This window comes from Cuculus canorus, chromosome 19 (genome assembly GCF_017976375.1).
Source record: "Cuculus canorus isolate bCucCan1 chromosome 19, bCucCan1.pri, whole genome shotgun sequence".
In the NCBI taxonomy this organism is placed as follows: domain Eukaryota; kingdom Metazoa; phylum Chordata; class Aves; order Cuculiformes; family Cuculidae; genus Cuculus; species Cuculus canorus.
In genome coordinates this window covers 3,432,988-3,457,776 of record NC_071419.1, presented here as the reverse complement: position 1 = coordinate 3,457,776, position 24,789 = coordinate 3,432,988, and the positions used below count along the sequence as shown (strand labels likewise).

Below are 24,789 nucleotides of genomic sequence, written 5' to 3'. Positions count from 1 at the left end.
CGAGGGAGAAATGAGGGGTAAAGAGCACTTTGAGGAGCAGAAGGGCACAGTCAGAACGAGGAGGGGGCACTGCCTGCAGCTTTTCTCCCCCAGCTGAGCCCCTGGGTGGGTGGGAGTGGATGAAGGGAGGGTGCCCTGCAGGGCGAGAGGCTTGTTCTCTACTGCCTTAAATTAATCTGAGCCCGAGCCTTCCAGCGGATGCGGCTCAGAGCCCTCCTGGAGGGCTCCCTTGTGGAGGGCGCCTTTGCTTAAGGGTCGGTACTTAAGGGTACTTGAGGTGCTTAATGGGGGGAGGATGAGATGCTTGTGCACCCCTAGAAAGCTGAGGCAGCTCAGCAGGTCCGGGGCGGCAGGGAGGGAGGGGGTTAACCCCCAGCCCCCTTCACCCCCGCATCCCCAGCGCCGCTCCCCGCGGTGCGGCAGCCGCAGCATCCCTGCCCCGGGGCTGGTTTTCCCCCTCTCCCTTTGCCGTGTTTAGTTAAATTTCCCCCGCCTTAGTTGATGTCACATCCTGTTCCACAGCCATCCCCTGCTAGTAGCCAGCCCTAGCAATTCCTTTCTTTTTTTTTTTTTTTCCTTTTTTTTTTTTTTTGTTAATCCCTCTCCTCTCCCCATCAAACCCCCCCCCCCTCCTTTTCAAGGCAAACTTTTGGCAATAGCAGAGATCATCATTTCGTGCTCCGTTGAATTTCTCCTCACAAATGTCTTTCGATCAGGGGAGCCATTAAAAAAAAAAAGAGGAAAAAAAAAAAACCAAACCAAAAAAAAAACAAACCCCCAAATTACCAGAGAGCCAACACCGAGAGGAGAGAAACTGGGATCCCAATAAATATGCAAAGTGAAGGCTCTGCTAAGCAGATTTCTTGCATTGCTTCCCGGGGGTGCTGAGAGCCGCCCGGGAAATCATCCTGAATTTTATTTTTTTTTTTAATTGCATTTTATTGTCTTTTTGTCTTTTTTTTTTATTTTTTTATTAAAATAATACTAACAATAAAGGACTGAGGAGGCGGCGAGGAGCTCGGGGATCGGCACAGGGAGACTCGCCGGGGAGGTGATCTGTATGCAAGGTGCCTAGAACTGGGTGCGAGAGATGCAACCGGCAAGCAAGCTCCTCACCCTCTGCTTTCTCATCCTGATGGGCACAGAACTCACTCAAGTAGGTTTCTCTCTTGTTTTTTTTTTTCCTACCTCCCCCCTTCTTCTCTGCCTTTTCTCCCCAACGCCATTTTCTATTAAGGAAAGAAATCTGGAGTAGGATGCTGCATCTTCCCGTTCACCCTGAGCATCCCTCAAGCCCGCGGGGCAGGTGGATCCGCTGGGAATGAGAGGGGTGGGGGTGGAAAGCAGGTTATGGGGCTCAGCAGAGCTGGGGAAGGAAGGGGGGGCTGCCCTTGTGTGCCTGCCCACCCACCCAGAGGTTTGGGGGGACCCCATCTGCCTGCCCCATTTGCGGGGAAAGTTGCTGTGTGGGGCTGGAGAGGGGCAGGAGGGGCAGCGAGACCCCCCAGTACAGGGCTCAGGTGGCTGATACTGCAGGGCTTGGGCTCAGAGAAGTTTGGGGCTACCTGTCCCAGGTCCCCACAAGGGACAAAGAGTGAGGGCACTGTGGTTGTCCCTCCTCATCATCCCCCTTCTCCTCGTGTGGGGGCAGCTTTGCTGATTTTAGGGGAATTTAAATGTCTCTTGGCGTTTCCATCTTGTGGGAGAGAGGAACATCTTGTTTATCCTCTTTTCTCCTTTCCACTCTTTCTTTTTTTTACTGTTTTTTTAATGCTTGCATTTACTGTCCCGGCGCCTGGACTGAGTGAGTGGTAGGACTGGGGAGAGGAGGGAGCAGGGAAAGGGACACACAAAAGCCATCTCGTAAAACTCCATTTGACTTCTTTAATATAACTGGGGGGGGGGGGGGGGGGGGCAGGAAGGGAGATTGTCTTTTGGTTTTTTTCCCAGTCGCTGAGGAAAGGAAGAGAAGTAATGGCAAGAGGATGCTCTAGATTGTGGGGTTAATTGTGATGCTGCCTGGAAGCAATAAAAAAAAAAGAAAAAGAAGCTATAAATAAGAAGGGAATGGAGGCTATTTAGTGTAGAAGCAATTAGCAGCTGGGCTCTCATCCTGGGTGCTTTATGTAGATTATTTTTCCCTTTCTCCTTCTGACAATGCTCTCTCCTGTCACTGCCCTATTGCCGAAGTTTCAGTAGCTGAAGCCCTTTGGCTTTGCACCTTTCAGAGTATTTCTGCTGCCCCCAGGAAGAAATGGCTAAAGAGCCGCCTTAATTGCATGGACCCCTCAGGACAAAGGGATGAGAAGAGAGTAATTTGGGAGGGAAGCAAAGACACGCTAGAGCTGTGTGGCTGAGGAGGGGTGGGAAGGAACCAGAGCTGCAAGTGAGTGCCCAGGAGAAGCCCATTGTGTGTGAGAGGATGCGCAGGGAGTGCGCAGGCGCTGCGCTGGACAAAGCATCCAGCGACCGCCAGCATTGCTTGGGAATCAGCAAAAAGGGGCTCCTCTCCACGCACCCGGCCCAGCTGAGGGCACAGCCAGGGGAAACAGTGCGGTGGGGCTGCCCCTCATCCCACTGCCCCTCCATCCTCCTCTGGTGCCCAGCCCATACCTGGGGACCTGGGTGGTACCCGCTCCCCAGGGGCTGCCACCATCCCTTATCGACCTCGCCAGGCCCCGTCGATCTGCATTGGTAGGTTTTTCAAGGACACCTCTTGTGCCAAGGATGCCGCTGGGCTTGGCTACTTTTTCCTTTTTTTGTGTTTGTTTTTTTTTTTTTCTTTATTATTATTATTTTGGTGAATGCAGCACTCCAACTTTTTTGCCCAACTTTAGATAGGGGTGGGGATGGGGAATCAAACCCATTCTGAACTGGGGGGCTCAGCGCTGACTTTGGCAGAGTTACCTCCCAGCCCATCCCTGCCCTGTGGCGTCAGGTTGGAAGCCCCTGCTAAAGCCCAGCCTTTGCTGAGCTGCCTTCAGCTGGAGATGCTTTCTGCTTTGCAGTGTCTACCCGGGCTTTGCCGCTCGCAGGTAGCTGCATCCTGCCAGGCCCCGCGTGCCAGCCGTGCAGAGCTCTCCCACCAGCGTGCCTGCTGACTTGCTTGGCACTGCAGAGCCCTTTCAGAGTTTTAGCATCCTTTTTCTATAGCACAGCTGCCAGATGCAATCCCCAAATACGCCTTTCAGCCCAGGCACCGCCCAGCTCAGCGCCTTCCACATTTAATTCAGTGCTGGATTCACATCTCCATCACGTGTGGAGTCTCTCCCATCCCCTAAAGAGATCCCGTGCCGGGGAAGGAAGGATTGAGGTTCAAGGAAGAGAGGTTGCTGATTTAGGCAGCTTTCCCTGATGATGCAGAAGCTGCTGCCATCCCCTCCTCTCCCTTTCTGCAGTGACACTGGCAGGCGAGCGCACAAGAAAGGAAGGAAAGGGGAAAGGGATGGCTGTTAAACGGGGCTATAGGAGGTGAGCACATGGCTGTCCTTCCAGCTGGGTGCTGGGAAAGCCCTTCTCATGGAGGGAAGGGAGTTGTCTTCAAGGTATTGGTGCTGCAGCATCCTCTGATGATCCCCCTTGGTGGGAGAAAGGATGCCCGTGCCTGGCTGGGAGCACATGGGTGATGCACACGGCGCGGCTGCAGCTCCAGGTGTGGCAAGGGCTTTGAGACCTGCCTAAGGATGGTGGCTTTACCTGTGTGAAATGAGCAGAGCTGCCCCTACACATGCCCCTCCCATCCAGTGCTTTGCAGAAGCCCCTGCCTGCCCCTTGATCCCCCATGTTCCCTGGTAGGGGTGGGAACAGGAGCCCTGGCCCCAGAGCAAGACCTGCAAAAGGCTCTGGGAGTTGTTCTAGTTGTCAAAGGTCTCCTGATTTGTGTTGCATCTCACCTTGGCTCTCTAGGTCAGTGATCAAAACCTGAAATTGTACATTTTGGCTGGGTTGAGCAGGCTGGATTCAGAGTGGGTATGAGTGCTGGGATGGGGAGTAGAGTTGCTGCGAGCACTGCAAGGTGCAGCACCCTCCCTCTGGCTGTGCTCTGTCCAGAGGGCTTCCCAGCCAAGGCGTGGGGCTTCCTCTCCTTGTCTTCTTCTTGGTGAGACCCTGAGCAGCATTCCTGGTGGCCGTGAAGGAGCAAAGCCAACTTATGCTCTCTAAGGATCTGCTTGTCCCACGCAGAAAGGTACTGCTGCCAAAAGGGTGGAGGATTTGGGGCGCTGTGGTAAATCCAGGGTATTGGCAGAGGGGGTCTAGGATACCATCTGCTTATCTGTCTGTCTGACCTGTCCTTTTTTCATGCCTCATGCTTGCTGGCAAGCTGCTGAGATAAAAAACTCTTGGCGTTCCTCAAAGTTTGCGCAGAGCAGGGCGGCCGATGCTCTGACAACTCCTTACCCCGGTGATCATTGAAACCACACAGGAAGAAATACCTTCCTGGAGTGGGCAGTTCTTAAACATATGGGGTTTTCTGCAAAGGAAAACAAAACCAAACACAGTTTTGCCAATGATTTTCCTAAAAGCACATCAAGTTCCTCTTGGGGCTATTTTTAAGGGAAAGGGGAGAGCTGCCAGGGATGCATGGTGCCTTCCCCAGAGCTGCCAGTATTGCTCTGCCCCAGCAGCACCTCTGGCGGTTCTGGCTCCCTTCCATCCACGGGGGACTTCCCAGTGCCCAGTTTGGTGGCCGGGCTCTTCCCTCCTCCACCAGGAGGAAACTGGTAGGATGAAGCTGCAAAGCTGTAGCTGGTAAGAGGAGGCAGCTGCCTCATCTCATAAACCAATTTGTGTCTCATTTCACTAACTTCAATTTTAACCAATAAAAAAGAAAGGTAATTTTCAGCCCTGGGTCATATTTATTACTCAAGTTATCAGTCCTTGTAATCAGTATTAGCATCACTGCGTAAAGTAATACAAAACTAATTAGTATCTGAGTGAATTAGATAGATGAAGCCTGTAGACTGCACTGACAGTGGAAGAAGCTAATTCTCAAGTTATGAGTGATAAGTGTTGGCTTTGCTCTGCTGTGATCAAGCTGCAAACAAAAGGGAACAAGATGGGGACGCCCAAGGAGTGTCTGTCTGGGAATTGTTGCCTGTGGGTGCCTTGGCCAGGCTCTTCGGGAGACCCAGCACGATAGGGGGATGCCTGAGAGGTTGAATCAGTCACACTCCCAAAACAAGGAAGATGCACTTGGGGAAACTGAGGCACAAAGCCTGAGACGTGTATTAGCACCAGCAAATCCCAGTTGTGGGGGGAAGAGCACCTAAATATTCTGATTTCCCTTCTTTTGTAGACTGCAGCTATTGCTTGCTACTGCCTTCCAGGAGCTGAGCCCAGGAGCCCAGCCTCCGAACTGGCTTTGTACTGGGTTTTGGCCCTGAGAAGCTTTCTCCATGTTCAGGACATGACTCCCAGCCCCCATCCCGATCCCAGCTGGGAGGCAGCATTCAAAACCAGCCAAAATGCAAAAGACCTCCTGGAACGATAACAGCGGGGCAATAGCACATGTCAGCCCTTGGTCCAGGAGCGCGCAGCAGTGAGCAACCCTGGAGCAATGCCGTGTTTTCTAGCAAGCAACACGCAGAACAAGTTTTCAGTGTAAAGGCATTTTCTGACTGGAGGCGTATGACTGACCTAGGGAGATAAGCCAAAAAAAAAATCATCATCCTGAACCAAAACATCCGAGTAACAGGAACCCAGTGATGCGCCCGCGCAACCTGTGCCGACTTTAATGGGCTCTGCTCTAGCCCAGAGGCTCTGACACGTATTGGCACTCGCTGCTTAATGTCAAGAGCAGCTTTAGCTAAACACAGATTTAGTGAAGTGACGACCTGCAAAGGGGATTATTCTGTTCCAGTGTGCTGTAAGGAGCGTGTTCTTGCTGCCGCAGACTGTTTCAACTCGCTGTGTGAGTAACAAAAGAAAAGGATGCAATGGTTGGTGTGTGGAAGGAGTAGTCCCATAGCTGGGGGGTAACTTTCTGGAGCAATTAGACGTGGCCACTCCTGAAGCAAAGTGCAGCACCAGGCATAGGCATCTTCACACGAAGTCCTACCAGGAGCTGACAGTGATCTGCAGCATCGTGGTCACTGTTTCTAGAGCACCTTGAGGTTTTTAATTGCCATTTTCTTTTCTCGCTTTCCCCACGTGTCCGTCCATACCCTCCCAGCGACAGGAGTGGAAGAGTTTGCTCTCTGTTGGTGCATTACAGGGTGACAGGGTCCAGCTCCAGGACTGAGGCTTGTGTGAGTGATGGTAGTACAAATAGTGATGAAAACAAACAAAAGGACAAAGGTGTTTGGAAATCAGATGCTGAAATCAGGGGGACCTGGTACCGTTTATTGCTGTGGCAGTTGTGACCTGAGGGACGGATGCCCATGGGAAATGCAATAGAAGCTTGACCTGTCCTCCAAAGGTGATGGGTACAAAGTGTGTGTTCTTTTATGAGGATGAACTTCAGGACTACTGACCTGTCTGCCTCACCTCTGTGCTGGAAAATATCATGGAACAGATCCTCCTAGAAGCTATGCTAAACACATGGAGGGCAGGGAGGTGATTAATGGCAGCCATCGTGGCTTTACGAGGGGCAAGTCCTGTCTGAGCAACTTAGTGGCTTTCTATGATGGGGTAACCACAGCAGTGGACATGGGTAAACCAACAGATGGGATCTAGGCTTCTGTAAAGCCTTTGACACTGTCCTCCACAACATTCTTCTCTCTAAATTGCAGAGATATGGATTTGATGGGTGGACAGTAAGGTGGATAAGAAACTGGTTGGATGGTCGTATTCAAAGAGTAGTGGCTAATGGCTCTAAGTCCAGATGGAGATCTGTGACAAGTGGTGTCCCTCAGGGGTCCGTACTGGAGCCAGTGCTGTTTAATATCTTTATCAATGATATTGATAGTGAGATTGAGTGCACCCTCAGCGAGTTTGTGGATGACACCAAGCTGAGTGGTATAGTTACCACACCGGAAGGATGGGATGTCATCCAGAGGAACCTGGACAGGCTGGAGAAGTGGGGCTGTGTGAATCTCATGAGGTTCAACAAGGCCAAGTGTAAGGTCTTACACTTGGGTCAGGGCAATCCCATTTTCAGTACACGGTGGGGGATGATGTGATTGAGAGTAGCCCTGCAAAGAAGGACTTGGGGTGCTGGTCGATGAGCAGCTCGACATGAGCCGGCAACGTGCGCTCGTAGCCCAGAAGGCCAACTGTGTCCTGGGCTGCATCCAGAGCAGCGTGGCCAGCAGGGAGGGAGGGGATTCTGCCCCTCTGTTCCTCTCTTGGGAGACCTCATCTGGAGTATTGTGTCCAGTTCTGGAATCCTCAATGTAAGAAGGAGATGGAGCTATTGGAACGGTTCCAGAGGAGGCTACAAAGATGACGAGAGGGCAGGGCTGGAGCACCTTCCCTATGAGGACAGGCTGAGAGAGTTGGGGTTGTTCAGCCTGGAAAAGAGAAGGCTCTGAGGTAGCAACCTTCCAGTACCTGAAGGGGCTCCAGAAAAGCTGGAGAGGGGCTGTTCATAAACTCTTGTGGTGATAGGACGAGGAGGAATGGGTATAAACTGGAGAGGGGCAGATTTAGACTGGACATTAGGAAGAATTTCTTCACCATGAGAGTGGTGAGACACTGGCACAGGTTGCCCAGGGAGGTTGTGGCTGCCCCATCCCTGGAGGTGTTCCAGGCCAGGTTGGATGGGCCTTGGGCAGCCTGAGCCAGTGGGAGGTGTCCCTGTTGGTGGCAGGGGTGGAACTGGATGGGATTTAAGGTCCATTTCAACCCAAACTATTCTATGACTCTATTGCCAGGGCTGCCTCCCGGGGTCGGTGGGGTGCCTCTTCTGCCTGGTGCTATTCAGGGCCCTCCTGCTGCCCACAGCCTGGGGTGGAGGATTTCAGACACCGCCTGCCACAAGCACAGGCAATGGTGGGGGAGCACAAGGGGAGGGAGTGAGTGTTTTCTGAGTTGAGAGATGGATGAAGATCATCATCCTTCTCTCAGAGCAGAGTCCAAGGCTCTGTCATTCCATGTCTCTGTGGTGCTGGGCAGAAAGCAGAGGGACAGGGTGACCCAGCGCGGTGCTGGGATGTGCTGTCCTGAGCCTGCTGAGCAGGCAGGGCTGGGCTGTACCAGCAGCTCCTCAGCCTTGAGCCCCACTGCACGACCCCCCGGTGCAGAGCCACTCAACATCCACATGGCCTTCAGGTGCCAAATGTGCTGCGCGATGCTCGGAGCGCAGTACCTCGCCCTGGTTCCCAGGTTGCTCTCCCATCCGTGCGTGGTGCTTTCCAGCCTCCGGCTCGCTTGTCTCCATGCAGTCCACGCTCATTTGCAAGTGCAGCAGCACCTGCTGTGGGGCAGCAACAGGGATTCTGGCAGCCTGGCATCAGTCAGGACTGCAAGAGGATGCAAAGAGTCGGTGGAGGCAGCGAGACCTCATAGAGGGCCATTCAGAGCTCCTCCATCAAAATCACTTGGTCCAAGTCTCTAAGGAGGATCCCTGATGTTATAGAGCAAAGTCCTTCTGGGAAGGACAGGACCTTTCCTGCAGCCCCTGGCATATCTTGTGTGTCTCCAGTGAAAAGAGGAGTTGAAAAAAAGCTGGGATATGGGCTGTCCCACCTACTGCAGAGCAATCCCAGGGCAGGCGTGGGTGCCCTGATGAATTACTGAGTCCTCTTGCCCCAGGACAGGAGCTGCCAGCCCTGGGAAGGTGCCCGGGGTACTGCGCTCCTTTGGGCAACCAGCTCAGCTGGCCTCATCCTCACTGTAGGTGTTGGGTGTCAGCTGAGATGTCTTCAGCATTTACTCAACCAGCTTGGAGCACCAGCAAGATTTGAGGCGGTTAAAGTACGGGTGTATGTAAAACAGCAGCTCCCTTCCTCTCACCACGCAGCCAAGAGGAGTCCTCTGACTGGGGTCCAGGGACACCATCCTCGTGAAAGCTTGGGAGCACCAGAAACTTCAGCACCTCTTCTCGGAACCAGCCAGGAGAGGGAGACAATGACCACCGTGTCCTGCAAGCTGGCACACACAGGAGTTGCCTCCGCTTGCAAATCTTGACCCTTGCAGGGCTCCTTTAAGCAGACAGATGCATTTTTGTGTTATCACTTCCCAGCAGTGGAATTTTCCACTAAGTATCTACTTTGAAAGACCATGTTCTTTGCTTTTATCTATTCTTCTTCCTCTTTCTCTGCCCAGAATATATGCATGCAAAGAAGATCTTTTGTTCCATTACAGCTCATCTTTTCCTGCTGTTTACTCTCTGCTTTCAGCAGGAGAAGCGCCCAGAAGGCAGCTCTGCACCTCTGCTCCGGTGGGGAGGGCGGCTGGAGTGAGCACATCAGGAGAAGAGAAATTTGGTGACATCATGAGGGGTTTTTTTCAAGGCAATGCCTTGTGCAAAAAAAGAGGGGTTTTGCACCCCAAAGTGATTGGGGGAATAAAAGTGAACTCAACCCATACAGGAAAACAGGTTCTGCAGAGATTTCTGCAGGCGTTACAATGGGAAGTTGCTCTGTAAGGGCCCTGGAAGCCCTTTAAGGACCTGGAAGGGCTCATCAGTGAATGCCATCAGGTCAAAAAGAGTCACCTGAATCTTCTCCTTCTTGATTTCAATAATGTTTCTTCAGATTTTCTCTAGCATGAGTAAAGGCAATGCCAGGTCTCCCACATCAAGTTTGTGTCCCTAATGGGGTTTTTTGTCTGTATTTCCTTTTGATGCTATGCTGGGCTTCAAGAACCAGGGAAATCATTACAATAGGGAAGAGGTTTCCATGTTTGCACATCACCTACTTCAGACACTGAGGTGACAGAGGTCACTTTGCTACTTGATGCCCACGACCGAGCACAGCATGAGGTGACCGACAGCATCTCATCACACAGCAGCAATGACCGCCTCTTCTCTCTCAATAACCCTTCACCCAGAAAAGGGTGAAGCATTTCTGGGAGCCTGTATTTTTGGGGTGTCTCTGCTTTGGACCAGCTGATGTGTGCACCCTGACCTGCTGGGGAAGAACCACGGCTCTCTGCCAGGGAGGGTTATACCCTGCGGGCTCAGGGCTGTCCTGAACCCACCGGTCATTAATATGTGAAGTCACTAAACTTTCTGGGAAGGTATGGAAGAACAGCCGATCTCTTATGTCCCTGCCTTAACTCGCTTTATCTTACAATCAAAGACTCCCCCAAATCTGCCGCTTTTGGTTATTTCATAAACACTGGAAGCAAAAGAAAGAAGAAAACCTGGATTTCTTTCTCCCCTGTTATTACATGCACAGCTCTCTTTCACAAGCGTTTTGCTCTAGGGAAGCGGACCATCTCTGCTGACAGCTCCTGCCAAAGCCTCCCCCTGCCTGCGTGGAACCCCTGTGCCAGGCACTGGGAAAAGACTCCCAGTAACAGGTCCTCTCCTTAGCAGGGATTTGTGGCTGCTGCTCCTCTTTCTGTGCACCACTGTCCCCATCTGCAGAAGCTTTAATCATTGCAAAGCATTTGAAGGGCATACGAATGAAATCACCTGCGTGCACTGGTAGGAAATGAGTCCTTATTTAGTCCAGGTGGAATCCAGAGCGAGGCAAAGGAGTGCTGAATGCCATTTTAAATAATAAAGTATCCGTAGGTCTAATTCCCTTCGTATGTGTTTGGAGTAGACAAATATGAGGGACAAACTTTGCCTACAAACTCTCTCTCAAAATGAACATTAAGATGATTTAAGCGTAGCGCTCAAGTGTTTTGTATGGCGTGAAATTGGATAAATAATCAGTGTCTCAGCTGCTACGGTGCTGAGCACAGCATAAGCACCTGTTAGAACCGGACCACAATTGGGAGGTGGGGTTTATTCTGAAAGATTGAAGCCAGCTGAGGCTTTTGCCTAAAGAACCTGTTCCTACAACCACAGCCTGAAACGCCTCCTTGGTGCAGACCACCTCCTCGGGCACAACGCTGCGTGAGCTGAGGGCAGGTTTGCCGTGGAAAGGGTGCCTGGGTTGGGTGGAGGTGATTTCGTGAGGTGGAAATAGCTCAGTTACAGTGGGAGCCCTGAGCAGGACAGCGTCCAGTTCGCAGGGCAGGAGTGTTTCCTTATTGATTTCAGCAGCAGCTTGACTTGCGGGATTAGACCCGTGCTGGCCTGAGCAGGGGCAGAGGGCAGGGGTGGCATAGTTTGAGGGTGCTGGGAAGTAAGTAAAAGGAATGGCATTTCAGCTGGTGCAGCCTGTGACATGCACCAGCTGCTGGCTCCGAGCTGCCAGTGTCTGATTTTACCTCTGTGTTGTTGGAGGGACAGGATCCAACCTGGCATCTGCGCTCCTACTCTAACTCATATCTTTTTCTCCACCTGGTGGACTTGCTAAATGTGCTTTCATTGCAGTGCTTTACAGAAACTCCCCAGTGTTTCCTGTAGAAACAGCTCCACTTGGCTGTCGCCTGTCCCTTTTCCCTTTGCTTTGCCCAGAGCAGCAGCACTGGGGTGCACTGGGATGATCCCACGCCAAGGACCAGGACCCCACCTAGGGGGAAGGTCCCTTTAAGGTGGGACAGGCCAGCTGAGTCGGGGCACAGCTCCTGCTTCCCTGGTTGGGACTTGCTCCACACACCAGCTTGGATGCTGTATGGAGCAAGGAATTGCTAGCGAGTCAAAACCTTGGGGCAACCCTCAGTACCCTCTCATTTGTAGCCCTGTCACCTCTTGGGGATGAGACCCACCACCCCAAGGAGCTGTGCCATTGGAAGAGCAACTCCAGGGGCAACAGGTTTGGAGCTGATCTGATCTCAGGCTCCGGTGGGAACGTGGTGGCTTCTGTGAGAAGGCTGTGTTGGGGGTGGTGGGGCCGTGGAACAGTGAAGGGTCTCCTGCAGCAGGGTCATGGTGTCTGCTCCAACGCACTGAGGCTGGTGCAGAACGAAGGGTGTCACCTCTGTTGTCTGGAGAGGCCCAAAGGATTAATTTCATAAACTGCTTTGCACAAGGTGTTTAAGGGTCTGCTTAGGGAAGGATGTGTGAGGAACTGCTCATCTCTGATGGTCAGGAACTTTGGTTCTGAAGTCACCAGGACAGTTCTGCAAACATTTTCAGGAAACCCAAGGCATGAACAAGCTCCATCTCGCTGCAGACCATCCGCCAGGCCCGTAGAGATGGGCTGCGTGCTGTTAGCAGTGCAACAGCCCAGGAGGTTGCTTGGCAGGGCTTGCCTCAGAGCCATACCAGCCATAGAAAGCCAAGAGTTCTTTTTGAACTCTGTGGTGGGATACTCTGGAAGTGTCCGACACTGTCCCATCACTCCGGTCCGTGCAGCCCTGCCTGCTGGGGATGAATGGGGCAAGAGCAGCGCCGCCAACTCCAGGGCAGGCAGAACTGCTGAGTTATTTTGATTGTGGTGTTGGGTTCATTGTGCTGATGGAGGGCTGTGGTTGCAGAGCATGGTGACGGGACAAGCCACGATGTGGCGGATGCTCTGGCAGCATCCGACGATGTCCCGTCTCTCCTGTCCGTGCAGCCCTGCCTGCTGGGAATGGGGGCAAGAGCAGCACTGCCAGCTTGAGGACAGATTGCTGAAGCATTTTGATTTTGGTGACGGAGAGTGGCAGATCGCGGTAAGGGGGCAAGCAGGGATGCAGGGATGCTCCGACACCCCACATCCTGGCAAGACCACAACTCTGGGGACCACCTAGTGGGTTTGTGTGGGCGTGCTGCAGCCCGCAGGAGGGGATGCTGCTCGCAGCTGCCTTTGCTGGTCGGAGCTCCCCCGGAGATGCTGCATCCCCCGGAGGTGCTGCATCCCCCGCCCTTCGTCCCCGCCGCCCCTCGGGTCCCGCAGCGCAGCCGCTCCCTGCAGCGCTCCCTGCAGCCGCCAGGGGGCGCCGGGGGCCGCTCCGCAGCGGGGGCGCTGCCCGTCCATCCTCCCGTCCATCCTCCCTCCCGTCCCTCTTCTCCTCCCTCCCCACATCCTTCCCCGCCTCCTCCCCGTTTCTTTTCGGCTCTCCCCAAGTCTTTTCCCACTACCACCAAATTTTTCCACCTCCCCAGTTTCTTTTTTTTTTTTTTTTTTACTTTTCCCCAAATCTTTTCCCCCTCCCCAAATCTTAACTCTCCTTTCCCGAAGACCTCTTCCCCTCTCCTGAAATCTCTCCCCCTCTCCTCAAGTACTTTACCCTTTTCCTGAATTCTCCCTCCTCCCTAATTCTTTCCCCTCCCTCAAGTCCTTCTCCCTCTCCCCAAATCTTATTCTCCCTTCCCTAAGTCTTTCTTCCTCTCTTCTCCCCTTTCCCAAATCTTACTCTCCTTTCCCCAAGCCTTTCTTCCTCTCCCAAAGTCCTTTTCCCCTCTCCTGTAATCTTTCCCCAATTCTTTCCCCTCTTCCTCTCTCCTTAATCTCTTCTCCCTCCCCAATTCTTTCCCCTCTCCCCACACCTTTTCTCCTCTTCTTCCCTCCTCTCCTCCTTCCCCAAATCTCCCTCCCACCCTCCCAAAAAAACCCCTTCCCTCCCTCAAATCTCTCTCCTCCCTCCCTAATTCTTTCCCCTCTCCCCAAACATTTTGTGCTTTCCTTCCCTCTCCAGTTCTTTCCCCTCTCCTGAAATCTCCCCACATCTTTTCTCATCTCCTTCCCTTCCTCAAATCTCCCACCCCAGACCTTTCACGCCCCAATTTCTTCTCCTCTCCCCAAATCTTTTATTCTCCCCTCCTTCCCCAATTCTTTCCCCCTCTCTGAATCTTTTATCCTCTCCTTCCCTCCCCAGTTTTTTCCCTTCTCCCTGAATTTTTTATCCTCTCCTTCCCTCCCCAATTATTTCCCCTCTCCCTGAATCTTTCATCCTCTCCTTTCCTCCCCAATTCTTTCCCCTCTCCCGCAATCACCACATATCTTCTCTCCCAAATCTCTCTCCTTCCCTCCCCGATTCTTTCCTCTCTCCCCAATCCTTTCATCCCCCCGCTCCTTTCCCCTCTCCCGCAGTCTCCCCCCCCCCTCCCCGCTCTCCTCTCCCGCCCCCCTCCCCCTCTCCCGTCCCGCCCCCCGCAGCCGCTCTCGGCTCTGGGCGCTGCGCTCGGTCCGGGGCGCTCCGGGCTGGGGCGCTCCGAGGCGGGCGGCACCGGGGGCGCTCCGAGGGAGGCGGCGGGGCGGCTGCGGACGATGGGCCGGCGGCGAGCGGGGCCGGCGGCCGGGCGGGTGGCTCAGCCCGTTCCCAGCGGCATGGAGCCCGGCGCCGGTGCAGAATGAAGGGTGCCTGGCGCCCTCCCCCGCAGACATGTCTGTGCCTTTACTCAAGATCGGAGTCGTCCTCAGCACTATGGCCATGATCACCAACTGGATGTCGCAGACGCTGCCCTCCCTCGTGGGGCTCAACACCACCAAACTCACGGCAGCCACGGGCGGCACCTTGGATCGCAGCACGGGAGTAAGTGCGAGGGGGAGAAGGGGGGTGCCCGGAGCATCCCTGACCTTTAGAGCATTCCTAACCTCCCAGAGCACCCCTGTCCCTTAGAGCATCCCTGTCTCCCGGAGCATCCCTATGTTCTTAGAGCTTCCCTGCCCTCTGGAGCATCCCTATGTCTCAGAGCATCCATGCCTCCCGGAGCTTCCCTGCCCTCTGGAGCATCCCTGTTTCTCAGAGCATCCCTACCTCCAGAGCATCCCTGCCCTCTGGAGCACCCTTATGTCTTGGAGCACCCCTGCCTCCCAGAGCACCTTTACCTCCCAAGCATCCCTATGTCTCTGAGCACCCTTACCTCCAGAGCATCCCTGCCCTCTGGAGCATCCCTGTGTCCCAGAGCACCCTTACCTCCAGACCATCCCAGCCTCTGGAGCATCCCTGCGTCTTGAGCATCCCTGCCTCTGGGAGCATCTCTGCCTTCTGGGGAGGTTGCACCCCACAGCCCACCCTGCTCCCATCCAGTCCCTCCTCGCTTGGGCATCCCCTGGGCTGCCTAAATCCTTCCCTGCCTGGTCGTCCACCAGGCGTATCCCCAGGAGTTCCTCAGGTCCCTCTTTGTGCTCTGTGGCTCTGGTGAGAGGCACAGCTGCCACTCCTTGAGGTGATGAGGTGGGGGGGGAGAGGTCGCTTGCAAAGTGCCCCCCCTGGGGCTGTGCAGGCACAGAGAGTGGGGTCAGGGTGGCACGGGGATGGTAGGAGACAGAGCATTGGAGTGGTGGTGCTGGGAACACCTCTCCCTCCCTCTTGCCTTTGCGTTTCACCAGCTCTAGCGCTGGGTAGGGTCTGGGGGTGACCCGGGTGCCCCCCCTTTCCCTGTGCCTTCAGCCCGAGGGTTGCAAAGTTTCCCAGTCGCTGGGTGAAGCAGCTTGGGACATCAGGTGCGAGTCCCTCAAGATCTCATTCGCTTCCCTTGCCTTTAATCAATAGTCGTTAATAGGATGGAGAATGCAGTGGAGAAGAAGTTGCGGTATATTTAGGTCGTGCCGTATGTTTCCTGTCCCTGTTTTGCTGGAGGGTTGGGACGGTGCCTGGTCTTGCCACTTTGGAAATGGCTGAGCAAAACAATCTTTCCGTCTGTCTTCCCTTAGCAGGGAAAAAATTGGGCACCTTTTGCCTCCAGGCTGCGTGCCTGTGCCTTCTAAAAGAACTAACGTGTTCCGGCTCTGCTGTCTCAAGCCGAGTACCTCATGGAGTGGTTTTGCTGATTGTGAATGAAGTTGGGATTTTTTTCTGTGTTTCCAGGAATTATGAGACACGTTTTATTATTTCTCCCTCCCCCGATTGCTTGGAGAATCAAATTGTCTGTCTGTCTGCACTGCCATCTCTCTCAGTGTCTGTCTGTCAGCGTGGGTATTTGCAAGGTTATCTGAAACTGAAATAGTAGAAAGGACATTTCCCTTCTGGTTGGCAAAACGGTGGTGCTTTCAAAGTGATCGGAGGCTGAATTGTGATCAAATAGTGTATTTTGCAAAGTGCTGCGAGATCAAAAGAAAATTAAGATCAGAGAGGTTTGGAGAGCACAGGGGACGCCAAGGGAGGGGGGGGAGCAGGGAATGTGCGGTGTTTGTGGCTGGGCTCCCTTTCTGTGCTGTGTCCTGGAAGCTCAGATAGAGGCACGGATCGTATCCTCCAGCTCCCATCCCTTCTTTGCTGGGGCACAGCACCAGGGTTTGCCTTTCCGGGACCCACAGAACATTTGGAGGGCAATGGTTGTCTGGTGAACCTCCTCATCCCAAGGAGAGTCTGACAGAGGAAGGGCGAAACAGAACTGCCAGTGCCCATTTACTCGGGAGAGCTGATTTTCCTGCTGCCGGATCCCAGAGTGCTCTGCAGAGGCACAGTGATCGCTGCTCAGCCCTCAGCCGCGACACCGTATCCTCATGGTGGCTCGGGCACATCCTTCTCGCGGTGTCAAGGAGAAGTCAAGCGCTTTGTAACGTCAGCTGGGCGCTGGGTTCCCCACAGTGTGCTCAGTGCCTTACGGCGCACTTACAGCCCTTGTTGCTTTGTGTCCTCATGTCTGTGCTTTCCCACTTGCCTTGCCATGTTGCTTCAGCTCTTGCTCTCCTTTTCAGACCCTTCTTTTATTTGTCCTCAATCCATATTTTTGCATTACAAGTGAATTTTGCATTACTGGGCCCTCGGAGGAGCCGTCCCTCTGCTACCAGCGGAGCTCCCGGATCTGCCACTTGACCGCTGCTTCCTCCGCTCTGCCCCTCTCACCTCCCACGCCCCTGCCAGGCCTCCCCCAATTTACTTAACCCCTCTTTCCCTGTGTTAATTAGGTGTTGCCTACCAACCCAGAGGAAAGCTGGCAGGTCTACAGCTCTGCCCAAGATAGCGAGGGACGTTGTATATGCACAGTGGTGGCACCTCAACAGACGATGTGCTCGCGTGATGCCAGGACAAAGCAGCTGAGACAACTATTAGAAAAGGTAATGGTTGACCGTTTCTGGGAAAGGTGGTTTGCTTTGGCATGACACTGGGGGTAAAAACCTGAGCGAGCTGGGCTGAGCCTTGGTTTCCAGGGAAGGTGGACCTCTTGGGCCAGCGTAGTTGTTCCCATGCACGTAATGGGGAATAATCAGCCACAGTTGGGAAGATGAATGTGTTGAGACATGGAGGAAAAGAGATCGTGGCCTAAGGTCAGGTTAGAACTGCTGAGATCGAAGGAAAATATCGAACAACCACATTGCTTTAAAAAAAAGGATGTAATTTACTCATTTTTTTCATTACATTAATACAAGCAGTTCCAAAGGATGAGCTTCAACAAGATGAGAGCAGATAGAATTAAAAACCTGAAGCCCGTGCATTCCGAGCCAAGCTGATATTAAAAAGGTCGAATGAAACGGTATAAGCGGTCGACATCAAATAGCACAGAAATGACAGTTAGTGGGTTTCTTTCTCATGTTGACATCCACTTGATTAGTTTTTAATAGTCTGCTGTCCAAAGAGATCAAAGAATCTCATTAGGGAAACATTCCCCATAAAAAGAAATTTTCCAGATAATAGATTTTCAGTGAAGAAATGCTGTTTCATCTGAAATGGCGCTCCTCTCTTTAAAATATAAGTGGACTCCCATGCTGGATATGTGATTATCCCTCATGCCCTAATGCTGTGTTGGCATGTGTTGTGTGTGACAAAATGATTTTTATCCCGCTGCTTTTGGGACGTTGCTGTATTAGTCACTCATAACAGTATTAAACCTACATATAACTGGTTTTCCTATGTGATAAAGACAAAAAAAAAAAAAGTGAGGCAGGAAACATTTAGCCCTAAAACACTTCTTTGGTGTGTCAGAGGCTTCTAAAAATAATCCCACTCAAGCTTTTATTTCTCTAAGCAATAACAGCCATCGGTCCAACAGCACATTTGTCTAAGAGGCAGCAGGCGTTACATCAGCAGCTGACACGGGCGTCCGAGAGCCGTCGTGTTCCCAGAACTGCTCATGTGCATTAAACAGGCAGATTTGACCCAATGCCCTCTGCTAATGGACAGGCGAGTCGGGCGTACGAGACCTGAGATGACATCAGTTCCCGTGCGGAGGGTGTAAGTGCTCAGTGATTATTTTCCCCCTTATGCAGCTCTCTGGCTGCCAGTGGATAAAGTGAGGCAGGAGCGGTATTTCAAGGCATGTGTTCTGGGAATATGTTACCTGCCTGCTAATCTGTCTGCATCACACTCCTACGCTAACCTAAATGAAACCCCAAAATAAAGAATAGGCTCTTAGTGCCAGACATCTGATCTCGGTGAAGGCTGAAATGATAATCCCTGTAGGAAAATGCAATTGCGGAGAAGAGCCTCCATCTTCCCAGGAAGGATTTCAAACCTGAAAACTCATTCCTTCATCTGACGTTTTAACTCAAGCTTTGTAATGGGAAAACTCGCATCTCCTGCAGATAAGCAGCATAATGTGTCAAAGAGGTAATTGCATTTGGATTTCCAAAGGAGGAAACCTGGCAGTCACCTATGGAAATTGCTTTTATATTGCTTTTACAGGCAAGAAATAAGCTGCATTTTTGTGTGTGTGTGTGTACATAAACTAATTACAGCATCTTCAGTGAAAAAATCTCTGCGCAAGGGCTTCAGCAGCTGAATGTTCTCCTGAGGCTCAAAGCTGCCAAGACCCTGTCTACCCTCAACACATGGGCACAGGCATATGTGTAGAAACTGCAGTTCATGCTGCTTGCAAGTGAATCCTGGGCACCCTGTCAGTTTAAAGAGCAGGCGTTAAGGGAGGTAAGGTGAGCCAGGTCTGCTCGCCACCGCACAAACTGTTCAGCCCGTGTTTTGTCACTGAGGTATCTGAGCTCATCTTTGGCTGGAGTACACGGAGTCCTTCCAGGCAGGTGCTGAGTCCAGATCTTGGACTGCTTCCAAACCAAGACATCACCTAAATCCTGTTCATAAACAGATTATGTTTTATCTTCAAACGGATTTTTATTTAATTTTTTTTGGCCCTGTTAGCTGAGAGGACTTCCTCCTCTGATGGTTAAACCGTATTTGGGTTCCTGCCAATTCTCATTCTTTGCCAGCACTGATTTCCAGATTAAACAGTTCTTTTTGTTCGTTTGATATTCACTCCGAGGTGTATATAAGGAGGACAATGACATCTCTTCTCAGCCTTCATTTTACATTCCACAGACCTTAGAAGATGAACTTTTCATGTCCTAATCTGTTGGCTGAGTCCGTCTCTCTGCTAATTCTTCCTGTAAACGATGAAAATCTCTCTCAAGATGCTTCATGCTTTTGCTCCGCCAGTTTGTCCGGCTACCCAAAGCTAAAGATTGTTCCTAATTCAAACCACAAAAATGGCCTTAAAACAACCCATTCTGAGCTGGCAGGAAAGGCTGATCCAGAGGGAAGCTTGATGATATAAATCTCATTAGAGTCATCGGGCCAACATTGACTCTCCATTACTCTGGTTTGATTCTGAAACAACCCGGTGCCAAACAAGGTGACAAGAACAGCACTGGAAGTTTCATTTGTATCAATTTTCTGGTTTAAATGCTAAAATTCACTCGTTTCCCCAAAACAATCACAGGTCTCTCTCCTATTAGCTTGATGGAAGTTGAGGTTTCATCTAGAGAGTGCGTGCTCCACCAGTGGAGGCAAAAGGCCTTTTAGCTGATGTTTGAGGATAGCAGATAGTGGATGAAGCTGAGGGAATTTGAAAGACAGTATCCTTCGGTCTCAGTTCATTAGAGCACTTATGTACATGCTTAAGTTTAAGCTAGGAACAGGCTCATTGAAATCTAATCACGTGCCAAAGTACTTTGCTGGATCAAGGGCTTAATATGCTAATGAAGGAAAACAAGAAGATCTTCAGCTGATGAAGCACACAGAGATCAGGAATGATGGAGATTGACTTTTTACAAGTCTGGCCGGAATCTTGCCTGGTTGAAAACAGTAAGGGCAACAAACAGGGAGAGTCTAGATTTGTAAAACGCATCCTTGAAATAGCGCAGCAGCTAATTTTAGGCGTCTCAGCTTAGAGACATGTGAGGAGGCTATTTTCCTGTGCAGTCAGGGGAGAGGCAGACTCCTCCAGAGGTGATTCAGAGCAAAGCCTGAATGAGATGCTCTGATTCATTTCCTAGCAGTGTAAGGAGCTGCCCGTAGCCTCACTCAGCCCCTGCAGGGTCAGTTACTGGCATATCGTTACAGAAATGCTTTTTTCTAATGACTTGTACTTTGGCCTTTAATTAGGTCTAGGTGTTAGTGGAATAAATTACATCAATTTTATATGATCCCTGCAAGTTATTCCTATTCCAGCACATTGGAATAAATATCTTATGTAGGTACATCTCAACTCAAAGCAAGATAGACTGGATTACCAGGATAAAAACACCTGCAGACCAGTTATGTTCATCAAAGACTTACCTTCTTCTGCTTCATGGTAGAAAGAGGTCTTCAAACTCCTTCACATCCAGCCCAGGTCAATTAACACCCGGCCGTGTCCTCTGAGCTCTCCCCAGGGGAGGCACAGCTAAATGGGGAGCCACACGAGCTTGGGTTTGCTCTTTTCCTCTTCAAACCAAGAGCCTTCTTCTGCTCTTCCCTGCTTCTCACACCTTCCTGAGCAGGTCCTAGGTGGTAGTTGGAATGGATGCTGGTTCATTTCTGGGTGATGCGTTGGGACTCGGAGGCTGAAAATAGCTTCACCTTTGTTGAGGAACACCATTAGACCCCCCGAGCACTTGTAATGGTTATACAAAATCTTGCCTCGCTTTTGGCCTTTGAAATACAGGTTGTCCATACATTTTGAATGGTTCCTTGTAATAGTTTTCTTGTCGTCATGCATGAGCAATGGGCATTTTGATCCCTTCAGAGATGCAGACGCCCAATTTGGCATTTGACCTTTGCTGGTTTCAGCAAGTAGTCTCCGAGACCTGGCTGCGTGCGGGTGTCCCGCTGTCCCCTCGCTCTGTCACTCGAGGTAAGTTGCAGCAGCCCAGTGTGATTTGCTGGAGGCAATATTGCACTTTCCCCACCCCAGCCTGTCTGCTTGTGGCTTTGGCGAGGATGGAGACGGGAGCGGATGTGGCAGCATGGGCTCTGGGAAGTGTCGTGGAGCGGATCCGTGGAGACAGCGCTGGTTCATATTTGGGTTTTGCTCAGACACCCACAGATGAAGAGGCTTGAATCAGGATGCCTTTAGTTAGGGTCCTGACGCAGCAGCATGCTTGGATGCCTGATTCATTTTAAACACAGGCGTCATCCCTTCCGATGCCAACAGTTGTATTCCTGTGGGTAATGCAGCAGTGGCAGGAGCACCAGTCGTGGGCTGAGCCCTGTAATGTACAAACCATGGTGCAAACACAATCATTCCTGATGCAAAGACCTTAAATTACACCCATTGCTTAATGCTAAATAGGTGCTTAAGTGCCTGCCTAAGTCAGAGCTTCATTTATCCTCTCCTAGACTGAAAGAAATAAGAGAGGGAACTATCTTAATAAATCAGATGGCAGCCAACCTTCAAAATCAGGTCAGCCTAGCTATCGTTTCCTCCTCTTCTTACACCTTCAGCACAAGCAGCTCACACTATGAGCACAGGCAACCTTCTTGAATTATTCCTTCAGCAGGGCCAGATGGGTGCTGCGCAGGGAGCCGCGGGAATGTGGCATCAGTCGGCTAGAAAAGATGCCAACACAGCACAACCACCCAAATGGGCAGGTGCTGGTGGGGCCAGCTGGAGTGGGAGCTCCCACGGTACTTCTCAGCTTCAAGATGCCCTCACCTGCAGCTGGATTTGTTGTGGCAGGTGTATAAACAGTAGGGCTGTTCGGATAATGAAGTTTTTACTATCTGGGAGTAAAGTTTGCACTTAGGCAATCAGTAAGTGTCACTTACGTGCATGAAGAAATGATAACCTGTATCTCGGCAGAAGCATTTCTCGTAGTCAGATGTGCTGCTCCGCTGAGAGCCTCTCCTTGCGTGACGGTGGGTGCTGTCCCAGCCTCTCAAAGAGGCTATCATGAGTGATGCATTTTAGCCTTGACTACAACCCCTATTTGCATGCGTGATTGTTAAATTATTCTCTGCAGCGAGGCAGAATAAATGTTTATAAAACCAATTTGCTCTATTTTAGAGCACAGGGGTCATGGTACTGGGAGATGCTGTTGATTAACTAGTAAATAATGCATAGGCTGATTACCCTTTAGCTTTGTTGACTGTGTAGGAAAAGGTCAGCATTTGGCATTGGGATGCGAGCAGGGCTGCCTTGCGGCTGGAGAAGCAACACCTTCTTAATGAACCCCTTCTCGTTTGACAGGTGCAAAACATGTCCCAGTCGATAGAGGTGTTGGACAGGCGGACTCAGAGAGACCTACAGTATGTTGAGAAGATGGAAAACCAGATGAGGGGACTGGAATCGAAATTTAAACAAGTGGAAGAAAGCCACAAGCAGCACTTGGCAAGGCAGTTTAAGGTATGTCTGCTTTCCAAACTGCTAACAAAGCTGTGGCCGGGTATTAGCGGGGTTCACACGGGACTGGCCCCAATCCCCCATCAGCTCATTTAGCCACTGGTCCAGTCATACATGGTGATGGCAGATGCTCACCCGTGCAGCTCCCTCCTGGCCAGATCCAGGTCGTGGCATTACATCCTTAGCCACGGTACATTTCTCTGTAGCATAAAAGCATAAATCTCTGGGTTCCCATACCCACAAACCACCTGAGTGCCCCAAATAGGGCAGCACAGGATTGCTCTGGGAGAAGAAGTCTGCAGGGAGACCCTGTGGCAGCTGAGGTCAGGGTGAGGTGGGCTCCCCTCCATGGCCTTCCCCACACCATGCCCAGGACCTGATTTTCCTGGGAAGACCTTGGAGCTGGGGCTCCATTACATTTCTGCAGCACGTGGCTGACCACAATGGGTGTCACCGAATCACGTCCCTGTGTGGGTGGTTGTAGCAACAGGGCAATCAATCAAACAAATCACCATCCGTGTCATCTCCCCCCAAAATGGGTTGACCAGAGAAGTGGTGGCTGCCCCATCCCTGGAGATGTTCCAGGCCAGGTTGGATGGGGTTTGGAGCCCCTGATCCAATGGGAGGTGTCCCTGTCCGTGGCAGGGGTTTGGAATTGGATGGGCTTTGAGGTCCCTTCCAACCCAAACCATTCTTATGATTCTATGAAAAGTATGACTATTGCAGCCATTCTCAGGCTGGCAAACCACATCTCCAGGATGTGCAAATGTCCAGTTTTGAAGTAATGGTGTTGGCAGTAGAGCCAACACCTTCTGATGGATTATACGCATTTTGTCCTAGCATCGTAGAAACGGGAAGTAATGATATCAGCCTTTTAAATGAAGCTGTCATTGTAAGCAATGGTCGAACTTTCAAGAACTTGATTGAGAACAAATGAAATTGCCCAAAAGCAGCTGCCAGCGCTATTTGGAATGTTAAATCGTGTTAATGCTTGGGGTTAATAGATACAAAAGACAAATTGATAACATTTCTAGTGAGATTTGGGAACATTTCTGATCAGCCACGCAGCTGATTCCCATCCTCGCTTTCAGGGAGCTGCCCAGCTGGCTGGTGGTTTAAAGCAGAGAGGTTTTAGTTACTGTGTTGAATACTGAAATACCATGATTCCATCAGAAAAAGCGGGGAAGAAAGTTCTTAAAACTTTTCACCAGCTCCACCTCCTCCACTCCTTATCTCCAGTTACCTCAGGACTCTAAATTTAGACCCACAATCTGCATGTAAGGACCATCTTTTTGATTTAAGATGAGCTTATTTGGGTTTTTTTTTCCCTCTCCCCCTGCTCCATTCTGATGAGTCAAATCCTCTCCATTGCCTGCCAGGGAGCTTGAACCAGAAAGTGCGAGTAAATAACGAAATAAAGATATTCCCCACGTGGAAAACACAGGAGGGAAAGCCTCTTGACTTAAATAGGAGGGGATGGGGAGGAGAGAAATGAGGCTGAGAATCAATTTCTGCTCCCTTTCGCCCCCAAGGCGGCCAGATGTCACAGCCCTGAGCGCTGGGGACTTGGCTGCTGGGGGATAGTTTGAGCAGCACCAGGTATACCATGTATACTCACATGCTTCATTAACGGGTAGGTGCATGCATATTTATGTCTACTCATTAGCTGCTGGAGCAAAGCACCTTCAACAAAATGCTGCCTAGCGTGCCTTTAAACGAGGCTTCATTTAATTGAAGACAACAACAACAAAAAGTCTTCGTTTCTGCAAGATAAATTTGATAATGGCTTTGATTTTTATGTTCGTTAGAGCATGCCTAAAAACAGGAAGGAATTTTTGTCTAATTTGCTGCCAAAGCACCATTTTAAATAACAGCCACAGCATTTTGTTTCTGCTAATGCCAGCATTAAAATGTGAGTGGTTTGGAGCTCTTGTTGGGGTTTTTTTTTTGCTCTGTAGTTCCGTACAAGTATTTGTCTATGAATGGCTATTTTTCTATCTAAGGCAGGTTAGTGAGCTAGATCCTCAACAGTATTTCATTTTCTTGCTTACAGGGCTAACTTAAAAGCAAGTTTTTTCAATGCTGCAGTGACTGAAGAAGCAGTTCACTCCCATGTAACCATGAAAAGAGGGCCACAGAGCATTTTGCACCATGCCTTTATTTATTTTTTTTATTATTATTTTCCAAATTAGCACCATATCTCACTAAGGAACCTTGAACCACACAACTGAGATCTTCCTTTGCATGCAATTGTAGATGCATTTCATGAATAGTTTGAAACCCTTGTCAATGCATATATATATATATTATTTTATTTTATTTTTTGGAAAGAAAAAAGAAAAAAAAAAAGAACTCTTTGTGTATGTGATCTGAAGCATGTAACCCTAAGATGTTGCATTCGAAAAATGACAAATAAAGGCCTTTCC

General features: G+C 50.9%; 1 protein-coding gene across 2 annotated transcripts in view; it reads left to right on the top strand.

The window, feature by feature from the left end:
* The first annotated feature begins 741 nt into the window (after nucleotides 1-741).
* The window catches only part of OLFM1 (olfactomedin 1), a 36,713-nt gene continuing 12,665 nt past the window's right edge, over nucleotides 742-24,789 (top strand). The window contains exons 1-3 of one of the 2 annotated variants that reach the window (XM_009569510.2): nucleotides 742-1,156; nucleotides 16,722-16,871; nucleotides 22,211-22,366. In XM_009569510.2, coding sequence (XP_009567805.1) covers nucleotides 1,091-1,156; nucleotides 16,722-16,871; nucleotides 22,211-22,366 — 372 coding nt within the window. In that variant the 5' untranslated portion in view covers nucleotides 742-1,090. Of the gene's footprint in view, nucleotides 1,157-14,015; nucleotides 14,401-16,721; nucleotides 16,872-22,210; nucleotides 22,367-24,789 lie in introns of those variants that run through there. The other variant, XM_009569508.2, reaches the window with a different exon arrangement.